The 27,207-nt window shown below is 34.9% G+C and overlaps 1 protein-coding gene across 1 annotated transcript; it reads left to right on the top strand.

The window, feature by feature from the left end:
• The first annotated feature begins 11,490 nt into the window (after nt 1-11,490).
• On the top strand, nt 11,491-12,552 carry LOC107778583 (ethylene-responsive transcription factor 4-like). The gene has a single exon (XM_016598874.2). The coding sequence runs from the start codon at nt 11,588-11,590 to the stop codon at nt 12,497-12,499; it is 912 nt and encodes a 303-aa protein (XP_016454360.2). The 5' UTR covers nt 11,491-11,587; the 3' UTR covers nt 12,500-12,552.
• Nucleotides 12,553-27,207: the final 14,655 nt, after the last annotated feature.

The raw sequence follows: 27,207 nt of genomic DNA, 5'->3' as shown, positions 1-27,207 counted from the left end.
ACTCGGCCTTCTTCGCCCTCGCATGAGCGGTGGCAAATTTATCCGCCATTTCTTCAAACGTCGATATCGATCGTGCTGGTAGCTGGGAGTACCATGTCAATGCTCCCCCTATCAAAGTCTCACCAAAATTTTTTAGCAGCACAGACGACACTTATTCTTTTGATAGATCATTGCCCTTTACTGCAGTGACATAATGGATTAAGTGATCCTCTGGGTTCGTGGTCCCGTCGTATATTTTCAAGTATGGCGGCATTTTGAAGGTCTTTGGAATAGGATAGGGAGCTGTCCCTTTGCTGTATGGCTGTTCGACGAATCGGCCCACGTCGCGTTTTGGTAATATCTTCGGAGCGCCTGGTATTTTGTCAACCCTCTCCTGATGTTCCTTCATCTGATCGCGGAGTGTTTTGTTATAATTTTCCATCTCTTCCATTTTCTTTAAGATGGCCATAAGTGTATCGTCACCTGCATTAGTAACAGTGCGGGTGTTACCTGTTCGTGTAGCACTTGGCTCATTGGCGGTAGCTGCGATTTCTGTAGGTGGCACGTCTTCGAAATCTCCTTGAGTGGGTTTCTCAAGCATGTTACTCAAAGCACTCGTTAACCATTCTTCTAGTAGCATTTTGACTGCTGGTGGTGCTTCTACCGCCGCGGATGTCGAGGCTCCCCTTTCGCGCAAGATCGTTAGATCCCCGTATGGAAGAGGTGAGATCTCCCCCTCTGGTGTAGCGCTTGGTGTTGTATTCTCATCGTCTTCTCTACCGTCTTTGTTGAGCGAGTTCAAGAGATTATTCGATACATCTGCTACCGCCTTTAGCCTTGCTTACTTTCCCACTATTGTTGGTTTTTATGAAGTTTGAAGAAAAGTAATTATCACTTTCAGGAATCTAGATGAGAACTATGATTTCAGCTATAGAAATTCCCATAAACGGCGCCAAACTGTTTGACTCAAAAGATATTAAAATATTTTTGAACAAATCAATCGAAGATGAAGGGGTAAATCTTAGTTGAATATAATAAACTCTAGAAGAAATAAGAGATAAAGAGATGATCGTTAATAAGTTTCTTTTCGTTCTCCAATAGTGAATTTCTCAGTCTCCTCCCCTATTACAAGGTTTTTGTCATTTATTATACTAGAGAGAAACTCTTCTGAATTGTAAGAAAACAAAATACAAGGAATATTCGACGGAATATTCTTAATGTCCTCTAATGGGCTTACACTACTACAAGGGTCGTACAATCTCTTCTTTTGCCCTAAGGTCGTCTCCCTCGGGACGTCGACTCGAGGATACCCGATCGTTTGTCTTACTCGTCATAGGTCGTGGTCGGTCGAATTTGGACCCATACGGTGTGACAAAAACAAATATTTGACCAACGTATAATATCGTAGAACATATTTATTATCTGAAATTCAACGATACCTTTCTTTCGATAAATGAACCAGGAAATGCAAATTGAATTAACGAGAACCATAGGAACATTTAGTTCTCTTCATTTCCTTGAGTTGAAATAAGAACAAAAGAGAAACCCAAAGGAAAAAAGATTTTGATTTATTTATTGTGAGGGTGGGGCGTAGCAATGGGTGCCAGATACTTTTCTATATACTAGTCGTAGGGTGTGAACATCGCACGCATTCCATAAATTAATGAATCTGTTATGATAAAAATCAAAATATGGTGGATGTCTACTCTTCCTCCATGATCTTTCTCTCAAATGCTTAATGACATATTCAATGATATATTTTCTATGTTCAATGACATATTCCATGACATATTTTCTTCACTTTTCATGCCTATATAAAGGCCTTGTAATAGATAGGAAAATACACACAATTGAAGATGAAAATCTCTTCCTTCTCTCTATCTTTATTTCTTGTTCATGTTTTACTAAATTGCTTTTATTTCTTGTTCATGTTTTACTAAATTGCTTTTATTCCATAACACGTTATCAGCACGAGTCTCTAACCAATTCTATATATATCTACAAAATTGTCCTACATCCAGAAAGATTGCAATCAGAAGCCATACATCCGGAAAGATTACAATTAGAAGCTATACATATCATCACATGGTTAAATGTAAAGAGAAACTACATATGGTAAGTAATGAAATGTAAGAAAGTATGATTATCTTATACTTGTCATTCCTTTAAAATCTCATATGCACACAACTTCGTACTACACCTGTATTGCATAAGCACATATTAATATTACATCTTTTATATCACATGAATGGAATAAAATTTTTGAAGTTCAATATGTTAAAATCATAGTAGCAGTTAATTGTTGATATGATGCATGTCATGGTAACCAAGGATATTTTATATAAATTGTCTTATGCATATTTATGTGTTAACTATCTTCAATCTGTCCTGCCGTTTTTAACATTTTCTTTTACTTGGATGAATATTTTTTTCTTTTGGATTTTTACACTTGCATATAGTACAAAAAAAAGGAATAAAAAATAAAATAAAATTGGTCATACTGATTAAAAGCATAAATCATCTTGAAGAAAACAAGAAATACTTCACATCTTTATCTAGGTTGATTAATTACTTCAAAAGCTATTGAGAAAGTATATCTAGGTTGATTAATTACTTCAAAAGCTATTGAGAAAGTATACTTCATAATTTATGGTCGTATCATTTGAAAGCAAACAATGATTAGTATGACTACTAGAAGAGGTATTTTTGAGTATCCATGACCTACTTGATGCTTGCTACTGACTTACCATTTTTAAGTATTTTATATGAATGATGCACAAGCTACAACTGGTAAGTTGTTACCTATAATGTCACTTTTCAGGTAATATAAATGCTGAATTTATGTATTAGTACTATATATGTGTTGTTACCTATATGGTGTACTTTTGATAAATTTATTCACTAATTGCTTGGTTGAATTGAGTGAACGAAAGTCATGGCGTTAAATCAAATCCAATAGGTATGGTATACCCCGAAAACAACAATATTTTTGAGAGAGACTCAATAAATATTATGACAATGATTTTATGATCCTTTTAAACTCTAATAGAATTTAGAAGAAATATTCTGACTACAAACGATTGTATTTCATATAGATGCTACAAATAATTAATAAAAGCTTTACGCTGATTTGAGATTTGTACACTTATTTAAGAAAGTAAATTTGATTTGCTAAGTTGCAAATTAGTTGTGTATAACTTTCTTGGCATGTGATTGAAATTAAGGCTTGAGAATGAATCTCAATATTGTTTAGCCTATTATGCCATTGATTGGGGATAAGACATCGGGATCAAGTCCTGATGCTCCATAATGATAAGAGTTGGGTTTGAGTCCCAATTTATTATGGCCTAACATGCCTTTATATTGGTAAGACATTGGGTTTGAGTCCCAATGTACCATATTGATGATATAATGATGACTAAAGAAAAATAATATATTTTTCATGAAAAGGCATGAAAAATGTCCCACTTGATTTGCTCCATTCTTGAAGTGAATGTGATAGCAGTGCATAATAAGTTTCAATGAAGACAAGTGGTTGAACAATGAACGTGGGCGTTCCAAATATCAAAATAATAATAATCATCACTATGATTATAAAAGGAGAACAATAAGGGTTCTCAAAATAGTCCTTCAAAATGTGAAGGCAATGCTTACCATCAAATTGGTATGAAAATAATAAAGCACGTCGCTGATTATGATCCATTCCTTGAAGAGAATGTGACTTGTGATAAGCATTGAGAATCCAAACCCATTCCTAAAGTTGAATGTGGCAATATGTGATAAAAGCAATGAATAAAGACATGCAATTCATGATTATATGAATACCACACAACTCACCTCTAAGGGAGATTTGAGTAAAATAAAGAGAATAAATATTATTGTGTGGTTACATGAATATGTCATCGGTCGCGTACATGTGATATGCCAAATATTATTTTGTCATGCCTTATAAAAGTTATTAAAGGCAAAATTAAAGCAAGAAATGATTTTGCTTATGATAATTTTGACCATGACAATTTATTATGATATAATTTTCTCCGTGAAGGAGACATTTACCATATGAATGGTATGATAAAAGATCTTGTAGTACAAAAGTTGTTAAGAACTCTGGAAAAACTAATTTGTTACTACCCGGATGAATAAGCTTATTCATGACATTGATATTGTAAAGTCTCAAAAGAAACTTTTTGAGTTTCAAATATATAAGTCAAAGTGATTGGCATATTGAGACTATAAATGAAAGGAATATTGAATATATTCATATTTCTATAATCATACTGGGTAAATATGAAAGGTTACCCGATCTTCTTTCTATTTGTACTACACAAATATAAGCATGATGCTGGAATCATATGCCACAAGTAAACTAGAGATTTACTAAAATAAATATTAATTGGCATGACCGGTTGACCATATCGGTTCAATTATGATGCGAAAAATTAATTAAGAATTACATTGACACATATTGAAGAATAGAAGATTCTTCAAGAATTCTCTTGTGCTGCTTATTCTCATGATATACCAGTTAAAGGTTGGGATTGAATCCTTTGATTTCTGGAAGGAATAAAAGGTGATATATATATGGGCCCAGTCACCTGCCATGTGAACCATTTACTATTATATGATTTTAATAGATGCATCTATTTTATGGTCACATGTGCATTTGTTATCAATTTGCAGTTTGGTTTTTGTAAGATTGCTTGCTCAAATTATTAGAGCACAATTCCAGAATATAAATTATGATGATTTATCTTAATAATACTGGTTTAAATCCAAGTTGGTTTAGCAGAAATTGAATGCCTCCAATTATAGCTAAATCATTGGTTATGAGAACAAAACTCCCAAAAACGAAATTTGGTATGAGATTTATTATTTAATATACAGCAGCACTTGTACGCATCTAGCCAAGTTATAAAAATTTCTCCCTATCACAATCGATTCAGGGTCAGGAACCAAATAATTTCTATATAGAAATATGGATGTGCTATATGATTTAATTATGCCACCAAAATGCACAAAGATGAGTTCCCAAAGATGGTTGGGAAATGTGTTGGTGATCCCAACATTAGGGGGAGAAAATGGGCAGCTGAGAGTGATACGTGAAATGAATTATTATTAATACATATAGATCCTCGTACAAGAAAATATAAACTTTAAGTTCAAGTGATAATTCATTTACAAATTATTGTCAGACGCATTTGCTGACCCAAAACTAAATGTCATATTTCAGCTGCTAATGCTCCAAATAGAATAAAGTCCATGAGGGACAGAGTCTATGGCACACATGAAGTGTAACAGACCAATCGGTTCCAAAGATAAAACTCCTTGAAGAAGGAGAGGGGTAAATATTCAAAATGGTCATAATAAGGAGGCAAGTGCTCTAGAAGAGCACCACGACATAACACTTCATAAGACCTCATGTGAGAGGCTCAGGTACCTGAAAATAATGAAATAAAGAGATCTCAATAAGTTATGTCTTTATTGGGTAATAATGGAACCGACATAAAATGATTGTCGACGATATTGTTAATATAATGTAGCGCTCAATATGATTAATATTGACGAGGATCTTGAGATCAAATCTGTCATGAAATTTGGACGGATAAAAGATTGGCCAAATAAAAAATACGTAATGAAATTGACTTTACTTGAAAAATGTGAAGTTGGACGGATAGTCCAACACCTGAAAGTATAAAGTCAATTGATGTATAAATGTGTTCTTGTGCGAAAGGTTCAAGTCGATAGACATAAAGACGACTTGTGGCACAAGAAAATTAGTAAATATCCTCACATTGATTATATGGAGACATGTTCTCTTATAGTGGATATATTCACTTCAGGTTTTAATCTGGCAATATATGAAAAACTTGATATGCGTATTGTGGATATCATTGAAAGATTTAAATTGTCTTGGAGCATATTAAGGTTTCCAAGAAATTTATTAAATAAGCTTCAAAAATCCTTATATGGATTGAAACAATCAGGGTCCATGTGGTATAATCGCCCGAGAGAATACTTGTTGAAAGAAGGGTATAAGAATAATTCAATTTTTCCTTGTGTCCTTATAAAAGGATATGGATTTGAATTTGTTATAATCACCATGTATGTTGATGATTCAAATATCATTAAAACTCTCGGAGAGCTTCCTAAAGCAGTAGACTGTTTAAAGAAAGAATTTGAAATGAAAGATCTCGGAAAGACAAAATTTTGTCTTGGTCTACAAATTGAATATATGAAAGATGGAATTTTTGTCCTTCAATCAGCATACACTGAAAAGATTTTAAAGAGCTTCTATGTGGATAAAGCACATCCACTAAGTACCCCGATGGTTGTGAGATTACTCGATATAAATAAAGATCCACTCCGACCTTATGAAAATAATGAAGAGCTTCTTGGTCCTAAAGTACCATATCTTAATGCAATTGGTGCGCTAATATATCTTGCTAACACTACAAGGCATGATATAACTTTTTCAGTTAATGTCTTAGCAAGATATAGCTCCGCTCAAGGAGAAATTGGAATGAAATCAAGCACATATTGCGTTATCTAAGGAGGATTACCGGTGTGGGCTTATTTTATGGCAATGATTGCAATACCGATCTTGTTGGTTATGTCGATGTGGGGTATTTATCTGATACACACAAGGCTTGATCTCAAACATGTTATGTGTTTACATGTGTGGCACTGTCATATCTTGGCGATCGACTAAGCAATCAATCGTGGCTACTTCTTTTAATCATGCTGAGATAATTGCTATTCATGAAGCAAGTCGAGAATGTGTATGGTTGAGGTCTACTATACATCTTATTCGAGACAAATGTGGTTTGAAGTGTGATAAACTACCCACAGTTTTGTATGAAGAAAATACAACATGCATAGCCCAATTAAAGGGAGGATTCATAAAGGAGTTAGGACAAAGCACATTTCACCTAAATTATTGTTCACACATGATCTTCAAAAGAATGGTGATATTAATGTGCAACAGATCCGTTCAATTGATAATATGGCTGATTTGTTCACCAAATATCTATCGGCGTCAACCTTCAAGAAACTAGTGTATAAGATTGGGATACGAAGGCTCAACGATGTGAACTAATGATCTCATCAGCGGGAGTTAATACGCGTTGTACTCTTTTTCCCTTACAAGGTTTTATCCCATTGGGTTTTCCCTGCAAGGTTTTTAACGAGGCAACCAAAAGTCGTATTTCTAAATATGTGTACTCTTTTTCCTTCATTAGGATTTTTTTCCCATAGGGTTTTTTCCTAATAAGGTTTTAACGAGGCACATTATTTATGGACATCCAAGGGGGAGTGTTATGATAAAAATCAAAATATGGTGGATGTCTACTCTTCCTCCATGATCTTTCTCTCAAATGGTTAATGACATATTCAATGACATATTTTCTATGTTCAATGACATATTCCATGACATATTTTCTTCACTTTTCATGCCTATATAAAGGACTTGTAATAGATAGGAAAATACACACAATTGAAGAAGAAAATCTCTTCCTTCTCTCTATCTCTATTTCTTGTTCATGTTTTACTAAATTGCTTTTATTTCTTGTTCATGTTTTACTAAATTGCTTTTATTCCATAATAGAATCAAAATTTTAAAAAATTACATAAATACTGTAGAGTAATGAGGTTGAGTTATAAAATAAAAATATTACAAAAAAGAATAAGCTTTTTAAAATGAAAAAAAGAAGTTATTCTATCCGCCTCTGAAGGTTATGATAACATTTTTTTTAAATTAATCACAATAAATAGTTGATTGTGAATGGTGATATGAAAAAATAACTTTTCCATCTAATACAAACATATTTTTATTAAGATGATTAATATAGAATCGATAATACAATATCACTAAACTCAAAGTTGATTAAGAAATAATAAAGCTTAAGATTCATCTGAAATTTTCTTCTATTATCTCTCTTTTAAGGTTAACGGAAAACCAGCAAGATAGGATACTCCAATTATAATAGAAGCAAAAAGTGGTAATAAACCTACCCCTAAAATCCAGAATTTTGCACAAAAAAAAAAAAGGTGAAATAAAAGAGATGATAAACCTGTAGCTTCCTAGGTAAAAGTCCAAACCCGTAATACATAGAAATCCTTTTCTTCTATTTGAGTTAACGATAATCGTCATTCAACGATACTACCTTTTTTTTTTCTATAGCACCATTCTTCAAACCAACTTTTTGGTTGCATGAAAACTTTTAGGTAAAGTTATTTTACTAAAATATTTTTTGAAAATTAAGTGACCATTTTGCCCTCTAGAACCCACAATGATTCGTTAATTAATCTATATATTAATAAATTAAATTTTAAACAAATGCATCTTTTCCTCTTCTTTCTCTCACCTCTTCATGAATTTCCTACGAATAATTATAAGGAAACTGATCTCATCATATTAATCTACAAACTGATATATATCCTCTTCTTCATCGTCTTTCATTTTATGATGTTTCATAATTGTTATTTTATTCATTATCCATAACTATTATTTGTTGGCTCTTCTATTAAGGAAGCATATATATATATATATATATATGGTAAGTGAAACAGATATTTTGGAGTGCCGAATCTCACACCTCTTGCAGAAGATTAATCATTATATAAAATTACTCTTCAGATATTGTACCTTCATTTTAAAAAAGGTTACTCAACATTTCAGTACTCAATTAAAGGAGAAAACATTTAAGAGAGTGAAAGATGAAAAGACTTCAGTTTCCTAGACTTTTCATTTATCCATTCAAGTCATCAAGTATCATTATAAATTAAAAACTACTAAATATGAACTCCTGAAAAGTTTGATCATCCAACTTGGGTTTCTCTTGAATTCCCAAACCTAATTCTTTATTTTAGTTGCTTTCTCCGTCGACGCAGTAATTTGATGGAGGTACATATATTTGCCGATTTCGTTCTTCTACTAATAATTTTTTAGACAGTTTTATATAGAAAGTATATATATATATATATATTATAATTTTAATATGACCATTTCTTTTTGTGTGTGTGATTAGAGTGCACAGTCATGAATGTCTTGATGAATTATTTATTTCAAATTTTATGTTCCTAAGCCGCTTAAATTTACAAAAGTATTTGCGAATAATTTTACGAATTTGTATATCATATTTTATGAACTTAAACTATTCTATATCAGTAGTATGCTAATCAATACAACAATTCAAAAGGCAATAGAGCTCTGAAATAAATAATTTATCGTATTTTTACTATCTTCAGAATTAGTAATATGTATTCTCCGCATATAGCAAATTTTAGTTATGCTAATACTATCGGATTAGAAGCCATGATATATCATTTAAGTAATTTATGAATTTGTAGCTACTAGAAAAAGCTAAAGGTCTATAATATCAAAGAAAAATCGATTGCACATATGATGCTCCGGCTTATATGACTACAATTTGTGAATATTATGAACTTGCTACATAGTATATGCTAATTTGATATTAATGGAGTTGGATTTAGGAGCCAGAATTTTCGTTTGAGGTGTAAAATATCTATGTAAATTTACATAGCTTTTGTAGTTTTTGTTTGCTCTAGGGCTTCATTTTTTATACATAGTTTTTTTGTCCTTCCCCCCTGATATATGGCATAGGATGCCTAGAATAGTTAACATGAGAATTTTGCTATTTTCTTAGTAAAATTCTTATTGGCAGGGGCAATTTGAAAACGTTGATGTGAAAATAACATCAAATTTTAGCTTTGTATAGTATATTTGTTTGCCTCGGATATTTTAAGAGCATAAAATTACTAAAGAACGACAACTTTGGAATTGTGGTGCATGATAGAGGGGTTTTAAATTTCTTTTTACCGTTGTTCTTTGGCAAGTGTCAAATGGATCAACTATGATGACATTCAATTTGGTCACACATTTTGCTAATTGACCTTGTACTTTTTAAGCTTGCAAGTGTCCAAAAACTAGTAAAGTAATAAAAGGGAAGTACGGTTGACAAATTAATTAGCTAGCAAAGTTTTGTACGTTCATGTAAGGAATACAAGAGCAATAATATTATAATGAACAAATAAACAAAAAATAGAGAGTTTAAAGGACTCACCTGCTAAGAAGAACAATTATATACTTCCTCTATTCAGTTTACGTGAACCTATTTTCTTTTTGGTCCGTTCAAAAAAGAATGATCCCTTTCTAAATTTGGTAATAATTTAGCTTAAACTTATAATTTTACCCTTAATGAGAAACTTTTATAACCACACAAATACTCTGAGTCCCTTTTTGACTTGTTTAGGACCATAAATTTCAAAAGTCTTCATTTTTTCTTAGATTTTGTGCTCAGTCAAATAGGTTCACATAAATTGGAAAGGAGGGAGTATGTCATTGGAAAAGTGCTTGAAATCAGCAAGTAATATTAAACGTCTCTCTCCTTTAATAACAGCTAAATAACCACTATATAGACACTGAATATATAGAGTATGGAAATAACAGATACGAGTCATATGACCATGAAAAATCCAATTTCATCTCTGAATTAAAGCTTATCTAAAACTCCAATACTACACTCTTGTTCTTCTGGAAAGAAATGCACATATATAACGTAAAAACGAACATATTGAACTTAAACCGGACGACAGCACAGGGCCACAAAAATATTGTAACTTAATAGCATAGCTATGAGCATCTCGTAATTCATTAGAAAACAAAAATCCCTAGTCTGCAAAAATTAGCCTGTTAATCAATTTTTTTTTCAAAGTTTTGTTTGTAAAAAATTTCACAAACAAACCAACTTTAAGAAGTATAAGAAAATTTTCGAGCAATTTTACCGACAAGCGCCACCGTTGAAACAATCATAAACTCATGCACCGCCACTGCTTCCTTTGTAGGCTGTTTTGTCTTTCAGTATCAGCTAACGTGACAAATTGGTGCATGGGGTTTCGCCATACTTTGAAGTAGTGTACTCGTATTTTGGAGTCTCCATATAAATTTTTAAGGATAAGTAGTTTTTAACGTAAAGAAAGGTAAAGTGGAGTAGCTTTTAAGGACCTAATAAAGCTATTGGACTTTGGAGGCAGTTACGTTATTGAATCATGTTAGTGGTCAAACGGAACCAAAGAATAATTCCAATGTTGTCACTTAGATTAAATATTATTAAGTTTAATACTCCCATTTATATGTGAAGATATTAACTATTACTCTATAAGCATGCCTTAAGTTATTAAATACTAGTATAACTTACCGTTGGAATGAAAAGAAAAATATTTTTATTATAAATCTCTGAAATTCTTTACAATTCTTTATTTTCTTTACATATTTTCACACTTAAAATAGGCTAGTAATACCTTATTTATAATATTACGAAATATATGTCAATTAAAAATATGAAAGCCTATTCCTATATTAATTCTGACTATAAATCCTACTATTAGATATGAATTAAATAAACTAAATCCTAAATAATATAGGTATCCTATTACAACTTTGAATTAGTTTTCCAGCACAAAAATTTTATATTATGGCTTTTATAAGATTTTTTCAATTTAATATAATATCTTTTTACTGTCCAAAAGCGAAAGTTTGGCTTTAAAATTTAATTTAACGTTTTAAACTATGATACTTTAAAAATAGAACATGATGACTGATAATGGACAAAATAATAGAAGGAAGAGAGTAAGAAATAACCGCCAACAAAACACAAATGCCGCTTTCTTTATCGCCTTCTCATTCCAAGAAGGTGGTGGCTATCTCTTTTCCTATATTCCTTTCTTCACTCTTTTTGCTCAGTTGTATACTACTTCTCTGTCAATCCTCCATTTTCAGATGGCGCAGAATGTTATGGGTGATGCGGCGGTGACAGTGGCGGTTCCGGCAGCGGAGAATATGAACGGTGGAGTTTCAGATGAAATACATTATAGGGGTGTAAGGAAGAGGCCATGGGGGAGATATGCTGCTGAGATTAGAGATCCTTTCAAGAAAACTCGTGTGTGGCTTGGGACATTTGATACACCGGAGGAAGCTGCTAGAACCTATGATGCTGCGGCAAGGGAGTTTCACGGTACAAAGGCAAAGACCAATTTTCTTCCTCCGACAGTTATTAAGGACTCGTCGCCGGCACCGTTGAATCTCAACCTCGGAGGTGGGTCTTCCGTTGGTAGTGCGGGGAGTTTCACGTATCTGAAACAGAACAATCTCAACCTCGGCGGTGGGTCCTCCGTTGGTAGCGCGGCGAGTTTTACGTATCTGAAACAGAATCATCAGTTTCGTCATTTTCCTGCTGCCAGAGGTTCTGCTCCGCCGTCGGCGCGTGATTATCAGTATTTAGAGGCTTTAACTGGAGCTGAAGTGAGTAATCGCGACCCCAGTAGCCAAAGAGGGACGGTTGCTTTCTTAGGTGGCGGCGATAGCGTCAGTGGGTGTGGGATCCGAACTGAGTCAGAATCATCTTCGGTGCTAAACTACAACTTTAACGATGTAAATCAACCAACCATCACCGCCAACTGTCTAAATCTGGACCTCAACCTTCCACCGCCGGATAACATGTGAAACGACGGCAATTTAAAAATAAAAAATAAAATTAGTCGTAGTTTCTTTTTAAATTCTCAAGTGGCAGTGAGGAACGGCTGGTGAGTTCACACGTTTAGCCTATTGTGTGAACATATGATTTAAATAAATAATCTCAAAGTTTTTCCAATTATACAAACAAAGAAAGTCTAGAAAGAAATTTTGACCAACTTTTCAAACAAGCGCCACCGTAGAACAATTGTGGAATATAAACAATCATATTTCAACATATTGTCATATTTTACTATCTTGTTTGGAAGATTGTTACCTATTGTATTGTTATTTTAAATATAAATATTTATTTTTATAATTACTTAAATTTTATTATATTAAAATATTAATTTTATCGTTATATAATAACAAAAGGTGTCAAATTATGTACGATTGATTTAGTATGAACGTTTTATTACCTTATTTTAATATTATATTGCTCTTCCTTACTATTAAATAATTATAATTTATTCTTTACCTTTATTTTTTTCCTATAAAATAATTTTACTTCTTACCTTATTTTTTTCTTTATAATAATAAATGATACTATTTATTTGTTGTATTCATTAAAATAATACATATATAATATAATGCAATATAATATCATATATTATAAAACAATACATAACCACCATCCAAACAAGCTATTAGAGTTAATACGAAAGGGGACGGACGTATAACTTTTTATGGTTAAATTTTAATGTAAGAAAAGGTTAAGTAGCTTTTACGGACAAGCTACTGTTTGAATTTCGAAGCACTAACGGATGGTTTGGTTTAGACCCCAATTATGTAAGAATTAGTAATATAAAGTTAATTTATTATATGAAAATTACTAATGCAAGCATCTATTTTAGTAATTTAGGATGTGTCGGACCTCCTTTTTCCGCCCCCGCGAGGGGCGAAGGAGTTTTTTCCAATTAAAGGACAATCGAAACGGGATTTGTTTATTTATTTCAGAGTCGCCACTTGGGAGATTTAGGGTGTCCCAAGTCACCAATTTAATCCCGAATCGAGGAAAAGAATGACTCTGTATTACAGTCCGCGAACCAGAAATCCGGATAAGGAATTCTGTTAACCCGGGAGAAGGTGTTAGACATTCCCGAGTTCCGTGGTTCTAGCACGGTCGCTCAACTGTCACATTAGGCTTATTTATATGATTTTATACAATTATGAGCTCATATGCAAATTTTAATTCTTTACCGCTTTTATTATATTTTTAAAGGAATGTGAACATCGTTTAAAAAACATGTCTTTGGATTGCGTCACATGAAATGCACCCGCAATCCGGAACATATTTTATTCAATGTTTTGGGATTTGGATTTGGGTCGCATGAAATGCACACCCGAGTTTAAGAAGGTAAGATTATTAAAATGCGCCTAAAGAGTCTAACACGTTATTATTTTTGGGGAAGGTAGTGAACTTCACTAAATAGTCCATCCCGAATTCTAAATATTCAATTAAACGTTTATTGAGGGCCCCACAATTGGTGCATTTTATTGGGCGAGGCTCATCTCATTTATTTTTAAAGGACAATCCTAAAATGCCTACATTTTTCTCTATTAAATTTGTCTCTACAAAATGAAAGAGAAAATGTCTTAATTTATTTACATGCTTGAGTTATTATAGTTGGGTTTCGAATATGATTCATAAAATCTGAAAATGATGCAAACAGGACAATCCGTTGCCAATGCGGGCCCAGGCCCAACGTGTATGGCATAAACTAGACCTGGATCATCTTATTCACATGTTACTACCCAATTACATTATACTAGGCATGTTCACAGTTTGTCAAATTAAAAAAAACTTAGCAATCTAATTTTAATTCTAAACCATTTACATGCTGAAATTAACCAATAGTATTTAACTAAACAATATTCCTATAAGTTCAGGAATGATTTATTCGTTTGATGAACTAACGTGCTTTTTAAAACATGGTAATCATCCAACAATAACGAATTAACTAGACGGAGTTACTACACCATTTATTTATTTTTTAGTCAATATATAGATAGTTCGTCCATTAAGCTATCGTCAGATGTTCCACTATATATGTTAAATAACTACATGATTCTGATTAGAGTAAGCTAAATAATTCATATTTACAAATAAAATTCAGAATATAATTAAAATAAATTTAAAACTTCAACTCTACATTTTTCGTATTCATGCTTCATGTTTCAGTTTACAGTAACCAGCGTGTCAGTTGTGTACCTGATATTGGAAGCAAAAGAAAAGGGAGATCAACAGAAATTCAGTAGCATACAACAACAGCGACACCCAACATCCAGCAACGAGAAACCAGTGACAGATTTTAAAACTCAAGATAAAAATCCAGAAACACCAACAACAATCAACGGACAGAAGCCAAGAAAATCTTTTCAGATTTGAAAGACTAATTAATGTTCAACTCTTAATTTCTGAATCCGTATATCAGAATATTTAAATTATATATCAGGTGTATACTATTCTTCTCTTGAATTTTCAGAATGTTTTTCTTTTTATTTTCTGAAGTCTTAATATTTTCGAAATTTTTCTCTCTCTTCAATATTCATCTCTCTCTTTTTATCTCTTTTTTTTTCTGTCCTCCTCTTTTTATCTCTTTTTTTTTCTGTCCTCCTCTTTTTTCTGTCTCTCCAAAATCTGATCAAGTCCCCTATTTATTACCATATTTCAGCATTTTAAAACATAAAACTCACTATCTTCCCATTCATCCCCCTTTTAATCCCCTACCTAATGTTTTGTCCTCTACTACATTAAACAAATATATCAACCCACCCCATTACATCTTGTCTCTCATGCTTAACATAAAGAATTACATTATTCTCCCACTAATTTATGTCTTGCCCTCCATTATATTAAACAATTATATCAAATGTTCAATTCCGAAAATACCCCTCCGACCTTACTGCAATTACCATTTTACCCCTGAACATACTGCAATTTACCAAACTACCCCCATCAGCTATAACCAATTCACCTAATCAATTTCAACCAAAATACAACAAATATGACCAATTTCTAAACAAATTTCAACAACAAATTCAAACTAAATGATGAACAACAAAGAAACAACTAAAATTATTTTGATTGAACAATATTTTTAACAACAAACAAACCTACTTTCAGATTCAACAACAACAACAACAAACAAGTATATTGAGATTTCTAAATTCAATAATCATTTGAACTTAAAATTAAATCTAACGACATTACAACCAACAATTTCTATATTAAAAGTAAACAAGATCATGAAACAAACTGAAGAAATAATCAAAAATGATAATCAACAAACAAGAAGATCAAACTTATACTAATTTCGGGTTCAAGAACAATCAAACAAAGTATGGACATAAATGAAAAGATTCAACAATAATAACACGCAAGTTTTATTCAAATTCGAATTAAACTCGAATTAAGCTTAAACAAAACAAATAAACATATTCAAATCACTAAACTTCAAATAATCAATTGATCTTTTTAAATTAAATCCAACAAAATTATAACAAAGATACATTGAATCAAAAAATTAAAAACCAAAACATAACTTCACATTAAATCACTGAATTAAAAACGAACTTCAAACAAAATGAACACGAATTAAATCTATATTAAAACGACAAACAACGGATTCAAATGATTTAAACAACATTAACAATTTCTGAAAAAAATACATAACAACACATGATACAAACTGAAGAAATAATTAATTAAACTTCAATTAGAATCTAACGACATTAAACTAACAATTTCACATGAACAAACTGAAAAATTAACAAAACAATGAACACGAACAAAATAAAAATCAAACATTTACCAATTTTAGATTCGAGAATATCAAAAACAAAATACGGATAAAAATGAAACTCAGACCCACTAACCGGATTGAAACCACTAACAATGACTGACCAACGATGAACTCGAACTGTGTATGGACTGTTTCGACAAACTCCGACCAAAGTGAAGCAGCGACGAGCTACTGTGACGGAGAAGTCGAAGAAGAAAGCAGCGTTTGGACTGTTGTTCGTTGGACGAAGCAGCAAGCGACGGGGAGAGGCAGCAGCTATGGTGGCCTGGTATGGGTGGTTGGGAGCAGCTGCTCGACGTCTTGGCTTGGTCGTAGCAGAAGTAGCAGGAAGCAGAAGCAGGAGCAGCTTTCGAGGAGAAGAATGAAGAAGACGTAGCAACGGTCGAGGTGAAGCAGAAGAAGCAACAACGACGAGCTTGCAACTCGTCCATGGTCAACAGCGACGGGCTGGAAGTTTAGGTGGTCGTCCGACATGGTCGTGGTGGACGTGAGGACTGTGGTTGTTTAGTTTTGCTGGAGGGGTCGTTTGAGAAGGTGAAGCAGCAGTGATGGCTTCTTGAGACGCGGCGACGATGTTCGTTGACGGGCTGCTTCAAGTGGTCGACGTAGCTGTTCGTCGTCGATGACTGGAGATCGACGGATGGTGGTGCGATGAAGACGACGCAGCAGGGGTGGCGGGGCAGCCATGGATGGCTTGTTTGGAGCTTGAAGAAGAAGAAAGAAAAAGAGGGGGGTGGCGGATGGGTAGTGTTTTAGGTTTTGGTTTTTAGGTTTTTTTAGTTTTCTTTTGTGAAATGTAAGATAATAGGGGTGTTGGGTTATGGACTAGGTCGACCCGGTTTGGAATGGACCGGGTCGTGGAGGAAGGTTGGGTATTTTTTTTGGCTTGTGGCTTGAATTTGAAGAAGAGCCCAATTCCGATTTTCTTTATATTTTTTCTCTCTTTTCTTCTTTTATTTATCTAAAACTAAATTCTAAAAATCCTTATATTATTATTAAGTTATAAAAGCGCAAATTAACTCCCAATAATAATTAACGCACAATTAAGTAATAATTAAGCATAAAATTGTACATTTGGACATTAAATGCTAAAAATGCAAAAGATGCCTATTTTTGTAATTTTCAATTTTTTGTAACACAAACTTAATTACTAACAATTGTAGAATTAAATCCTACATGCAAATGCGACGTATTTTATATTTTTATTAATTTAAACAAATAAACATGCACAGACAAAAATACAAATAATTATATAAAATACCACAAAAATACAAAAATTGCACACAAAAAGGAAAATTGTTTTATTTTGAATATTTTGGGAGTAATTCTTTCATAGGGCAAAAATCACGTGCTTACAGCTGCCCCTCTTTGCACGAAGACACGAAGGGTTTTCGTGCAATATAAAGTGAGCGATTTTTGCCCATCCGAGTACTCCGTGTGAAGCATTTTTTTTTTGAAAGATTTGACCGAACCTTTGCTTCAGAGGTTTCCTACATATCCTGGGCTAAAACAGGAATTAGGTCAATGTAGTTCGGAAAGTTTTGGTAGCTGGGACTACCATGGGACTGCAATGTTACTGCTGTTGCATGCTGTTATCACTGCTTACCGATCTCCTTGTTACACCGTGATTTAAAAGAAAACAAGAAACTAGGCTAGACTACGGATCATAAGATCTCATCTATCTTCAACTTGTTCTTGTTGCCTTGCTTTCTTGTCGGCTTGTGTTTATTCCGGTGCTTTGGGGATGACATTGGCCTTTTGCTTTTCTGAATACCAGTTTTCATCATTTTGTTCGATCCGCTGGGGATATGGCTTCCTTCATTAAGCTTTGTTATGCTGGGCATAATTCAATGTTCATAGGCCGCTTCTTTCAAGATGTGTCTTTTCTCCCTTTTGACTCATGCGCTTGATTTTGCGCTAGGATTTCTTGTTGCAACCTTCCGCTTTCCGGTGCTGGGGATTTTTATTGTTTCCCGCTGGGGATTCCTGTTGGATTCTTCTGCTTTACTGACTTGCAATGTATTCCTCTATTATATGGGTGGGCTCTCAACTTCAACCAACAACTTTGAAAATAAATTTGTCATTCCTCTCTTCAGGCGAGCTCCTGACTTTATCAACAACTTTGAAAAATAAAACGCCTTTCCTTTCTTCAGGCGGGCTCCTGACCTCAACAACAACTTTGAAAATAAAGCGACATTCCTTTCTTCAGGCGGGCTCCTGACTTCAACAACAATTTTGAAAATAAAATGCCATTCCTTTCTTTAGGCTGGCGTGATTTCAACAACTTTTAAAAATAAAACTCCTTTCCTCTCTTCAGGCGGGCTCCTGACCTCAACAACAACATTGAAAATAAAATGCCATTCCTTTCTTTAGGCTGACGAGATTTCAACAACTTTTAAAAATAAAACGCCTTTCCTTTCTTCAGGTGGGCTCCTGACTTCAACAACAACTTTGAAAATAAAATGTCATTCCTTTCTTTAGGCTGGCGAGATTTCAACAACTTTTAAAAATAAAACGCCTTTCCTTTCTTCAGGCGGGCTCCTGACCTCAACAACAACTTTGAAAATAAAATGCCATTCCATTCTTTAGGCTGGCGAGATTTCAACAACTTTTAAAAATAAAACGCCTTTCATTTCTTCAGGTGGGCTCCTGACTTCAACAACAACTTTGAAAATAAAATGCCATTCCTTTCTTTAGGCTGGCGAGATTTCAACAACTTTTAAAAATAAAACGCCTTTCCTTTCTTCAGGCGGGCTCCTGACCTCAACAACAACTTTGAAAATAAAATGTCATTCCTTTCTTTAGGCTGGCGAGATTTCAACAACTTTTAAAAATAAAACGCCTTTCCTTTCTTCAGGCGGGCTCCTGACCTCAACAACAACTTTGAAAATAAAATGTCATTCCTCTCTTCAGGCGGGCTCCTGGCTTCAACAACAACTTTGAAAATAAAATGTCATTCTTTTCTTTAGGCTGGCGAGATTTCAAAAATAAAACGCCTTTCCTCTCTTCAGGCGGGCTCCTGACTTCAACAACAACTTTGAAAATAAAATGTCATTCCTTTCTTTAGGCTGGCGAGATTTCAACAACTTTTAAAAATAAAACGCCTTTCCTTTCTTCAGGCGGGCATCTGACTTCAACAACAACTTTGAAAATAAAATGCCATTCCTTTCTTTAGGCTGGCGAGATTTCAAAAAAAAAAAAAATAATAATAATAATAATAAAATGCCTTTCCTCTCTTCAGGCGGACACCTGACTTCAACAACAACTTTGAAAATAAAATGTCATTCCTTTCTTTAGGCTGGCGAGATTTCAAAAAAAAAAAAAAGTCTTTCCTCTCTTCAGGCGGGCTCCTGACTTCAACAACAACTTCGAAAACAAAACGCCATTGGCAATGATTTATGAAACATATATTTTGGCAATGTTCATACAAGCCAGACCACTCGGGTCGAATAGATTCAACATCCTATTTGAGGGCGTATAGACCCAAAATATCCTATTTGAGGGCGGACGAACCCAAAATATCCTATTCGAGGGCGGACAAACCCAATTTCTTCAACTTAAATGTAAAGACTGAAATATATTCCTCTGTTATATGGGCGGGTTCCCAACTTCAAAACTTGAAATTTAAATCGCCATTCTGTTCTTCAGGGGGCTCCTGACCTCAACAACTTTCTTAAATATTAACACCTCCATTCTCCAGGAGGGCTCCTGACTTTAACAATTTCTTAAATTTTAACACCTCCATTCTCCAGGCGGGCTCCTGACTTCTTCAACTTAAAATTTAACAACCTCCGTGCTACAGGTGGGCTCCTGACTTTAACAATTTCTTAAATTTTAACACCTCCATTCTCTAGGCGGGCTCCTGACTTCAACTCTAATACTTTTAAAAATAAATCAAGCTCCTTTCGAGCTTTGGAGAAAGATTCATCGGACTAAGATTTGATATCTCAGGAGAAAATTTAATCAGACTAGGACTTTTTATCCTAGGAGGAAAATGTAAAGATCAAAGGTTTAAGAAACTTACCTTTGTAATTCCTTCTTTTCTTTTTCCCTTGCGCTGCTTTGTTCCTGTTTCAACTCTCAAGCAAAGAAAATTTTATCAGTTTTTTTTATGGTGGCCGATTTGTGGCCTTGCTGGGGGATGGTTATCTCCTTTAAAAGCTCGTGTTGTCTTTCCCCGAGACTGTTGGAGATAACACTGCTGGTATTTACTTACCTGTTGGGGAATAATATTATTGGGGAGTCTTCTTTCTTCCCCTTTTCTCCAAAGCTACTTCCTTCAAAAAATTTCTCTCTCAACATTGCTGGAGATAAAATGTTATCAGCCGGGGATAACGCTGTTGAGGATAACACTGCTGGGAGATTTTGATTCCTTCAAAACTAGTGCTTCACTCTTCTGAAGGCTGCTGGGAATGATACTGGCCTTTTGCTTTTTCCGAGCACAAGTTTCATCCTTTTGTTCTGTCCGCTGGGGAACAACTTCCTTTATTAAAACTTGTTATGCTGGGGGTAAAACTGGTTCAAAGACCACTTCCCTTGAGACTGGTGCTATCTTTAGTCTTCCCCGAATGGGTATCTGACTTCCAGAAAATTTTCTAAATGAAAGGAAAATTTTCTGCCCCAGTTTGATAATCTCCCTTGCGACATGCATTTCCGCCATCAATGCCATTTCCTTTTAAGATTCGACTGTGGTGGTTGGTTGTGATACTCCTACTGGGGATGGCTTTTACCTTTCTCCTTCCCTGCTCTACGTTCCAAAAAACTTGCTGGGGATGATATTATTTGCTGGGAATGATCCCTTTCTGCTAGGGATATCCCTCTTCTTTTGTGGCATAGTTCGGAAACTGTCATTTTCCCGACCTTTTAGTCTCGTATGAATTTCCCAAATCATGTCCATTGCTCTTTTTGATTTGTCCACGGGCCTTGGCCTTGAGGTTTATAACCTTTGATTTCAGCAAGGATATCCCTCTTGACACTCGTCAATCCTTTTGTCAATTCCCTTTTGCTGGGGATATCTTTCTTGACACTGGCCTCGTGCTTGTTCCTTCCTGACTTAGACTATTTGGATCTTCTAATCAGATCTGGTCTTGCCTAATTGGAAAGTTGATGGCAGATTTTGAAGTCATTTCTCACTTGTTCTGACCAAACAGACTCTACTGGGGAATTTTTCTATGAAAGGAGAAAGATAAACAAAAAGGGAACCGAATAAAAGACAAAGGAAAAAGATGACTCTTTAACAAGAGAAACTATAAATAAAAACCTATCAAACGCAGATACCGACTCTAATGGTCATGACATGCGCATGTGGCCTATCCTCTACCGTCAATCGTCTTTCAAGATCTTCATTTGGCGATTCCCCATCTGATTCTCAATCTTATTCGACTTGTAGTGCCCGAAGGGTTTTCACTATCAAACCTCTCTCATTTTTTTTCCTCAGCTTTCATCGCCTTATGGTGTCCGTGAAGATTTTCACCGATAAGACTCTCTCATTTGTATCACTTTCCAGCTGGGGATTTGGAGTGTTGCCGGTATGATTCTCTCTTCTGGGGATTAGAGTCCCTTCTGCTGTGGAACAGAGTGTTATGTTCACCGGTAAGACTCTCATTTGTCTGACTTGGCATCTTTTGCAGACTGATCAGAAGGTCTTTATATGGACCGTAATGTGGGTTTTTAGATAGGCTAGAAAGAAAGGGTATTAAAGGCTAAAAAACAAATCAATTTGAGGTTCAATATTACAACCTTCAGAACCATATTTGTTTACAACAAGCGCAACCCTTGCCCCAATTTCTTGCTTGGGGATTATTTATTTATTTTTTTAATTTTTATTACACCATGACCGAGCCGTGAGGCGCCTACGTATCCTCTTTGAGGAATCAGGTCGAACGTAGTTCCCAATTCCTCTATTTTCTTCTGATTTTTTTTAAATCATTTTTCTTTTCTTTTTTTTTTCATTTTTCTTTTGTCGTTTTGTTGATTTTTTTTCTTTTTGTGTTTTTTTCTTTTTCTTTTCTTTTTATGTTTGTGTTTCTACTCTTTGCTACTGATTCCGAAAGAGGGGTATGGAAGAAAACAAATAAGGCTCAAAGGGTTAACGAAGGAGAAAGTGTTTAGATAGCAGAATAAAATGCCTTCGTCATTCCAATCTTCAAAACACGCCAAGCACAAACAACACCATTAAATATTCACCACATTTTCTGATTGTGCCGGACTTGATAACCATATGCATACATTTGCCTTTTTCTTTTATCATTTTTAAAGCACCGTTGGGCAATACTTTCACTTGATTTTATGGTTTTTCTTTATGTTTTATTTTCCCCAGTTCCACATGACTCGAGCTCCGAATAATCTCAAACCGTCTTTATTCCTTTTAAATGTTCCGATCACCTCCCAATGGTTTTATGATTATCTTTTAAGATCAGGCCCAAACTGTGTGTGCATGTCATGTCACTAGAATCGGCGCTGAACAAAAATGATAAAAGGACCAAACAAAAAGATGACTAGAAATAATAAAAGACCGGATTTTGCATTAGATTACCAGTGAAATGGTTTGGATAACAAAACAAACGAAACAAACCAGAATAAAATCCTAAAACAGCCCGGACAAAACTTAAACAAACCGCTATGACAAAATGGAAAGATAAGAAAGTTTGACGCAAGACAATATCCGAATTACAACCCTAATAATCCGGAGAACAGAAATGACAACAAAATAAACCATCAAAAGCTTCTCTCTTGCTAACCAAGGAACGAAGCGCCCTCCCAATTATCAAACCTGGCATCTTAGCCACTGAGCTTTGCATCAATACTGCGAAGACCATTACTAGTTTCAACATCATCAACCTCCGTCAACAAGTTCTCGATAGGGTTCGAGTGCTCCATGTCACTGTTATTGATCACAATCCGCCTTTTTGGATCATTTTTTCTACTTCCCTTTTCAGATTACGACAGCTCTCAATGTTGTGCCCTCTGACATTGGAGTGGTATGCGCATCGTGATGCCGGATCAAAGTTTCTTGCACGTGGATCTGGAGTATATGCGGGGAGCGGCTCAATCAAGCCAGCATGCCTTAGCCTTTCAAACAGACTTGCATAAGATACTCCGATAGGGGTGAGAGCCTTTCCTCGTTTCAGCAACCTCTCGTTCCTAAATGCTTGATTGGGCCGGAAACCTGATCCAGGGGGCTTCCGGTAGGCTTGTGAGGGTGGATAGGCCTTCTGTGGAGCTGGGTATTTGGAAAGTGAAGCATGTCTTTGGGAGTCTCGTGGAGAGAAGTAGTGTCGAGGAGGGGAGTAGCGTTGACGAGTGATGGAGCTACTCGGGTAGCTGGGAAAGCTGCCATAAGTGGGTTGGGATGGAGAGTATGGGGGATCTTCCGTTATGGTATTGGGTGCTTGGGTAATGATAGAGTTCAAGAAGCTTGGCGGTGGAGGGGGTGGTGCTTTCCTAGTTATCCATGCCTGATACATGTCTGCCACATGCTGTCTCGGCATTTTCACTTCTTCTACCAACCCGTTGTTCCGTTCGACCAGTTGTTGTCGGTCATCAGTACCGACCCACTTGGTTCTGAGGTTCTGATTCATTGTCTTTTGACTTTGCTTTGTAGGGAGGAATTACCACAACCAACCACTTTTTGATATGAACACAGCAAAGTGAAGCCATCACATTAGTGTTCGGGCATTTGACAGATAATCATATATCAGAGATACAGTGCCCCTAAGCAGTTAGACCGTTTTATCACGCATTCACTTCAGTTACGTGCATCGTTCCGGCTTCTTGTAATTGTGCCTCTTTGAAAATCTCCCACACTTTCCTTTATTTTTCTTTTTTTTTCAATGGTGGTCGAATCTTATGGAGATTGCCTACGTATCATGACCCCGCATGAATCAGACCTTGCGTAGTTCGGACCAATAAAAGATAAATAATAATAAAACATTTTTTTTTTGTTTTGGAATTTTTAATTTTCATATTAAATCAAACTTGATTACAAAAGTTTTAAAAAAAAACTGGCCATATTAACAGACTTTGACAAAAGACAACAAACGACCTCGAAAATCAAATAACTCGCATACTCTAATCAAAGAATTACAAACTCAAAAACAAACGGCCAGTTCCTTTCCCCGTTTGACAAATGCAACCAAACGGTTATTTTTTGCAAATGTGGCCCCTTCCAAATTTCATATGAATTTTGAGGTCGGGGAGGATTATTTTATGACACTTTACAAACTTGCACATTCTTTTACGAAAATAGCCTTTCGACAACTGAAAGATACTCTGAGGCTATTTCGGCAAGAACGGTTTAAGACGCGGTCGAAGCTGGCTTGGCTTATTTTTGACTAAACATCCGAACGGTGTTCACCTGACCACTGACTCTTTGTTTTTTTTTTCATACAATGAAAACCTGGTGTTGCAAACACGACCCTTCAGCGCCTCGGGGACGAAGATTTTTAAGGCTGTGTGAGTCAACTGGACCAAAATCCTTAAAAAAATGACCCAAGGTGGCTGTTTATACAAAGTCAGCCTTCCGGCGTCCCTTTCGGGAATATTCGGCTATTTTTGACAAAAACAGCATCACCCGACTTATTTATGACTCTTTTTATCATTTTTTCAAAAATAGAAAACTCAATATTGCAAACACGGCCTTTCAACACCTCGGGGACGAAGATTTTTAAGGCTGTGGGGGTCAACTGGACCAAATCTTAAACATGACCCAAAAAGTGGCTGTTTATGCAAAGTCAGCCTTCCGGCGTCCCTTTCGGGAACATTCGACTATTTTTGACAAAACAGCATCACCCGACTTATTTATGACAAAATTAAAATTTTGACATGTTTTTTTTTTTATTATTTATTTTTGGCTATTTTAGCAAAATGGGAGGTTGGACCCGATGAGGGTTGCCTACGTATCTCACATCCGGTGAGAATCAAACCCGCATAGTTCGGGACATCATGAATACAGTAAATAAACTTTTTTTATTATTATTATTATTATTTATTTTTTGAAGGAAAGACTTATAAAGAAGAAATGGAACATTTTTTCAAAGAAGGATTTCTAAAGGATTTTTTTTTTGAATTTTGAAAGAGAAACTTCTAAAGAAGAAAGAAAATATTTTTGAAATTTTACTTTCGATGAAACAAATGCTTCTAAAAAATATTTTTGAATTTTGACTTTTCTTTTCAATTTTGAAAGAAGAATGAAAATATTTTCGGATTTTTTGGAAGAAATTAAAAGAAAATATTTTTTTTATTTATTTATTTTGTTTAAAACAATTAAAAAGACTTTCTAAAGACATCAATAATGGAAAATATTTTTGGATTTTTTCTCTTTTCTTAAAAATTGGGGGTCTAAAAAATAACTTTTCTAGAAAGGAAATAAAGAATAATACTTTTTGGATTTATATATATATATTGCAACAAATAATAAAACCACGTTCAACGCAAGACTCTTTTCATTTTCATTTTTGGCATTTTTATAAACAAATAAATAAATAAATAAACTATTTTAAAAACAACTCTTTTTTCATTTTCATTTTTCATGGCAAGACAAACTATTTTTCTTTTCATTTTGAAGACAAGACAAAGTGAAGATTTTTTAGTTTCAACAAAATGACCAACCTATTCTTCAACCTAAAAATAAAGGACTCTTTTCTATTTTTTTTTTCTTTTGCTTTTTGAGCGAAACAAACTATATATATAAAATATATTTTTTTTCATTTTTCCCAAAATTTCGGCAGAATTTCGCCAGTATTTGGACATTGTTATTTTTTCAAAACAGAAGAGTAACCCTATACACTGCTATTTTCCTTTTTTTTTTTTAATTTTTCCCAATATTCAAAACCGGTCATCATGCAAGTCCAAAGCAAATAAATGCACAAGCAGTGAGTAGGATGCATCAGGATGGTCTTTTCTGTTTCAGGTTGCTATTCCTAGACGGACCCAACCCCTGTGTTGAGTCCCCTAAGTCAAAAATGCACATGATGCAGATAAGCGTTCCTACTAGGGATCCGGCATGAAGTTGAGTTATTCTAGGTTCAGAACCTGGGTGTTTGTTCTAGACCTGGCTTACCCGAGCGGACAGCTCGAGCCGAGGGGGGCAGCGTACCGGGAATACAGAAGCTTCACCAGCTTAGCAACTTGTCCGAACCTCGTTCTAAATTGGGATTTGACACTATACAGAAAAGAAGTCGTACGAAGTACACCCTTCTTCATGATTTAGAAGACTCAGAGAGGAGATGGGTTTCGGCACAGTTTATATACAGTTCACATAATATAAAAGCGGTAAAAGGCAACCAATTAGCACATTGAGCCCAAACATGTAACAAAATCAGATAAAACCAAATATAACAATTTATATAAGCTCGAATTTCTAACCCTGAACCAGTGGTTCTGGGTCAAATCCCCAGCAGAGTCGCCAGAGCTGTCACACCTCCTTTTTCCGCCCCCGCGAGGGGCGAAGGAGTTTTTTCCAATAATAGGACAATCAAAACGGGATTTGTTTGTTTATTTCAGAGTTGCCACTTGGGAGATTTAGGGTGTCCCAAGTCACCAATTTAATCCCGAATCGAGGAAAAGAATGACTATGTATTACAGTCCGCGAACCAGAAATCCGGATAAGGAATTCTGTTAACCCGGTAGAAGGTGTTAGGCATTCCCAAGTTCCGTGGTTCTAGCACGGTCGCTCAACTGTCACATTAGGCTTATTTATATGATTTTATACAATTATGAGCTCATATGCAAATTTTAATTCTTTACCGCTTTTATTATATTTTTAAAGGAATGTGAACATCGTTTAAAAAACATGTCTTTGGATTGCGTCACATGAAATGCACCCGCAATCCGGAACATATTTTATTCAATGTTTTGGGATTTGGATTTGGGTCGCATGAAATGCACACCCGA

Source organism: Nicotiana tabacum, chromosome 3, assembly GCF_000715075.1.
Source record: "Nicotiana tabacum cultivar K326 chromosome 3, ASM71507v2, whole genome shotgun sequence".
NCBI lineage: Eukaryota > Viridiplantae > Streptophyta > Magnoliopsida > Solanales > Solanaceae > Nicotiana > Nicotiana tabacum.
Note: the sequence above shows the minus strand (reverse complement) of the source record. Positions and strands in the feature narration are given on the sequence as shown.

Bases quoted from the DNA above. Each gene is read 5' to 3' on its own strand.
- LOC107778583 (XM_016598874.2), top strand. From the start codon at position 11,588: ATGATGACTGATAATGGACAAAATAATAGAAGGAAGAGAGTAAGAAAT.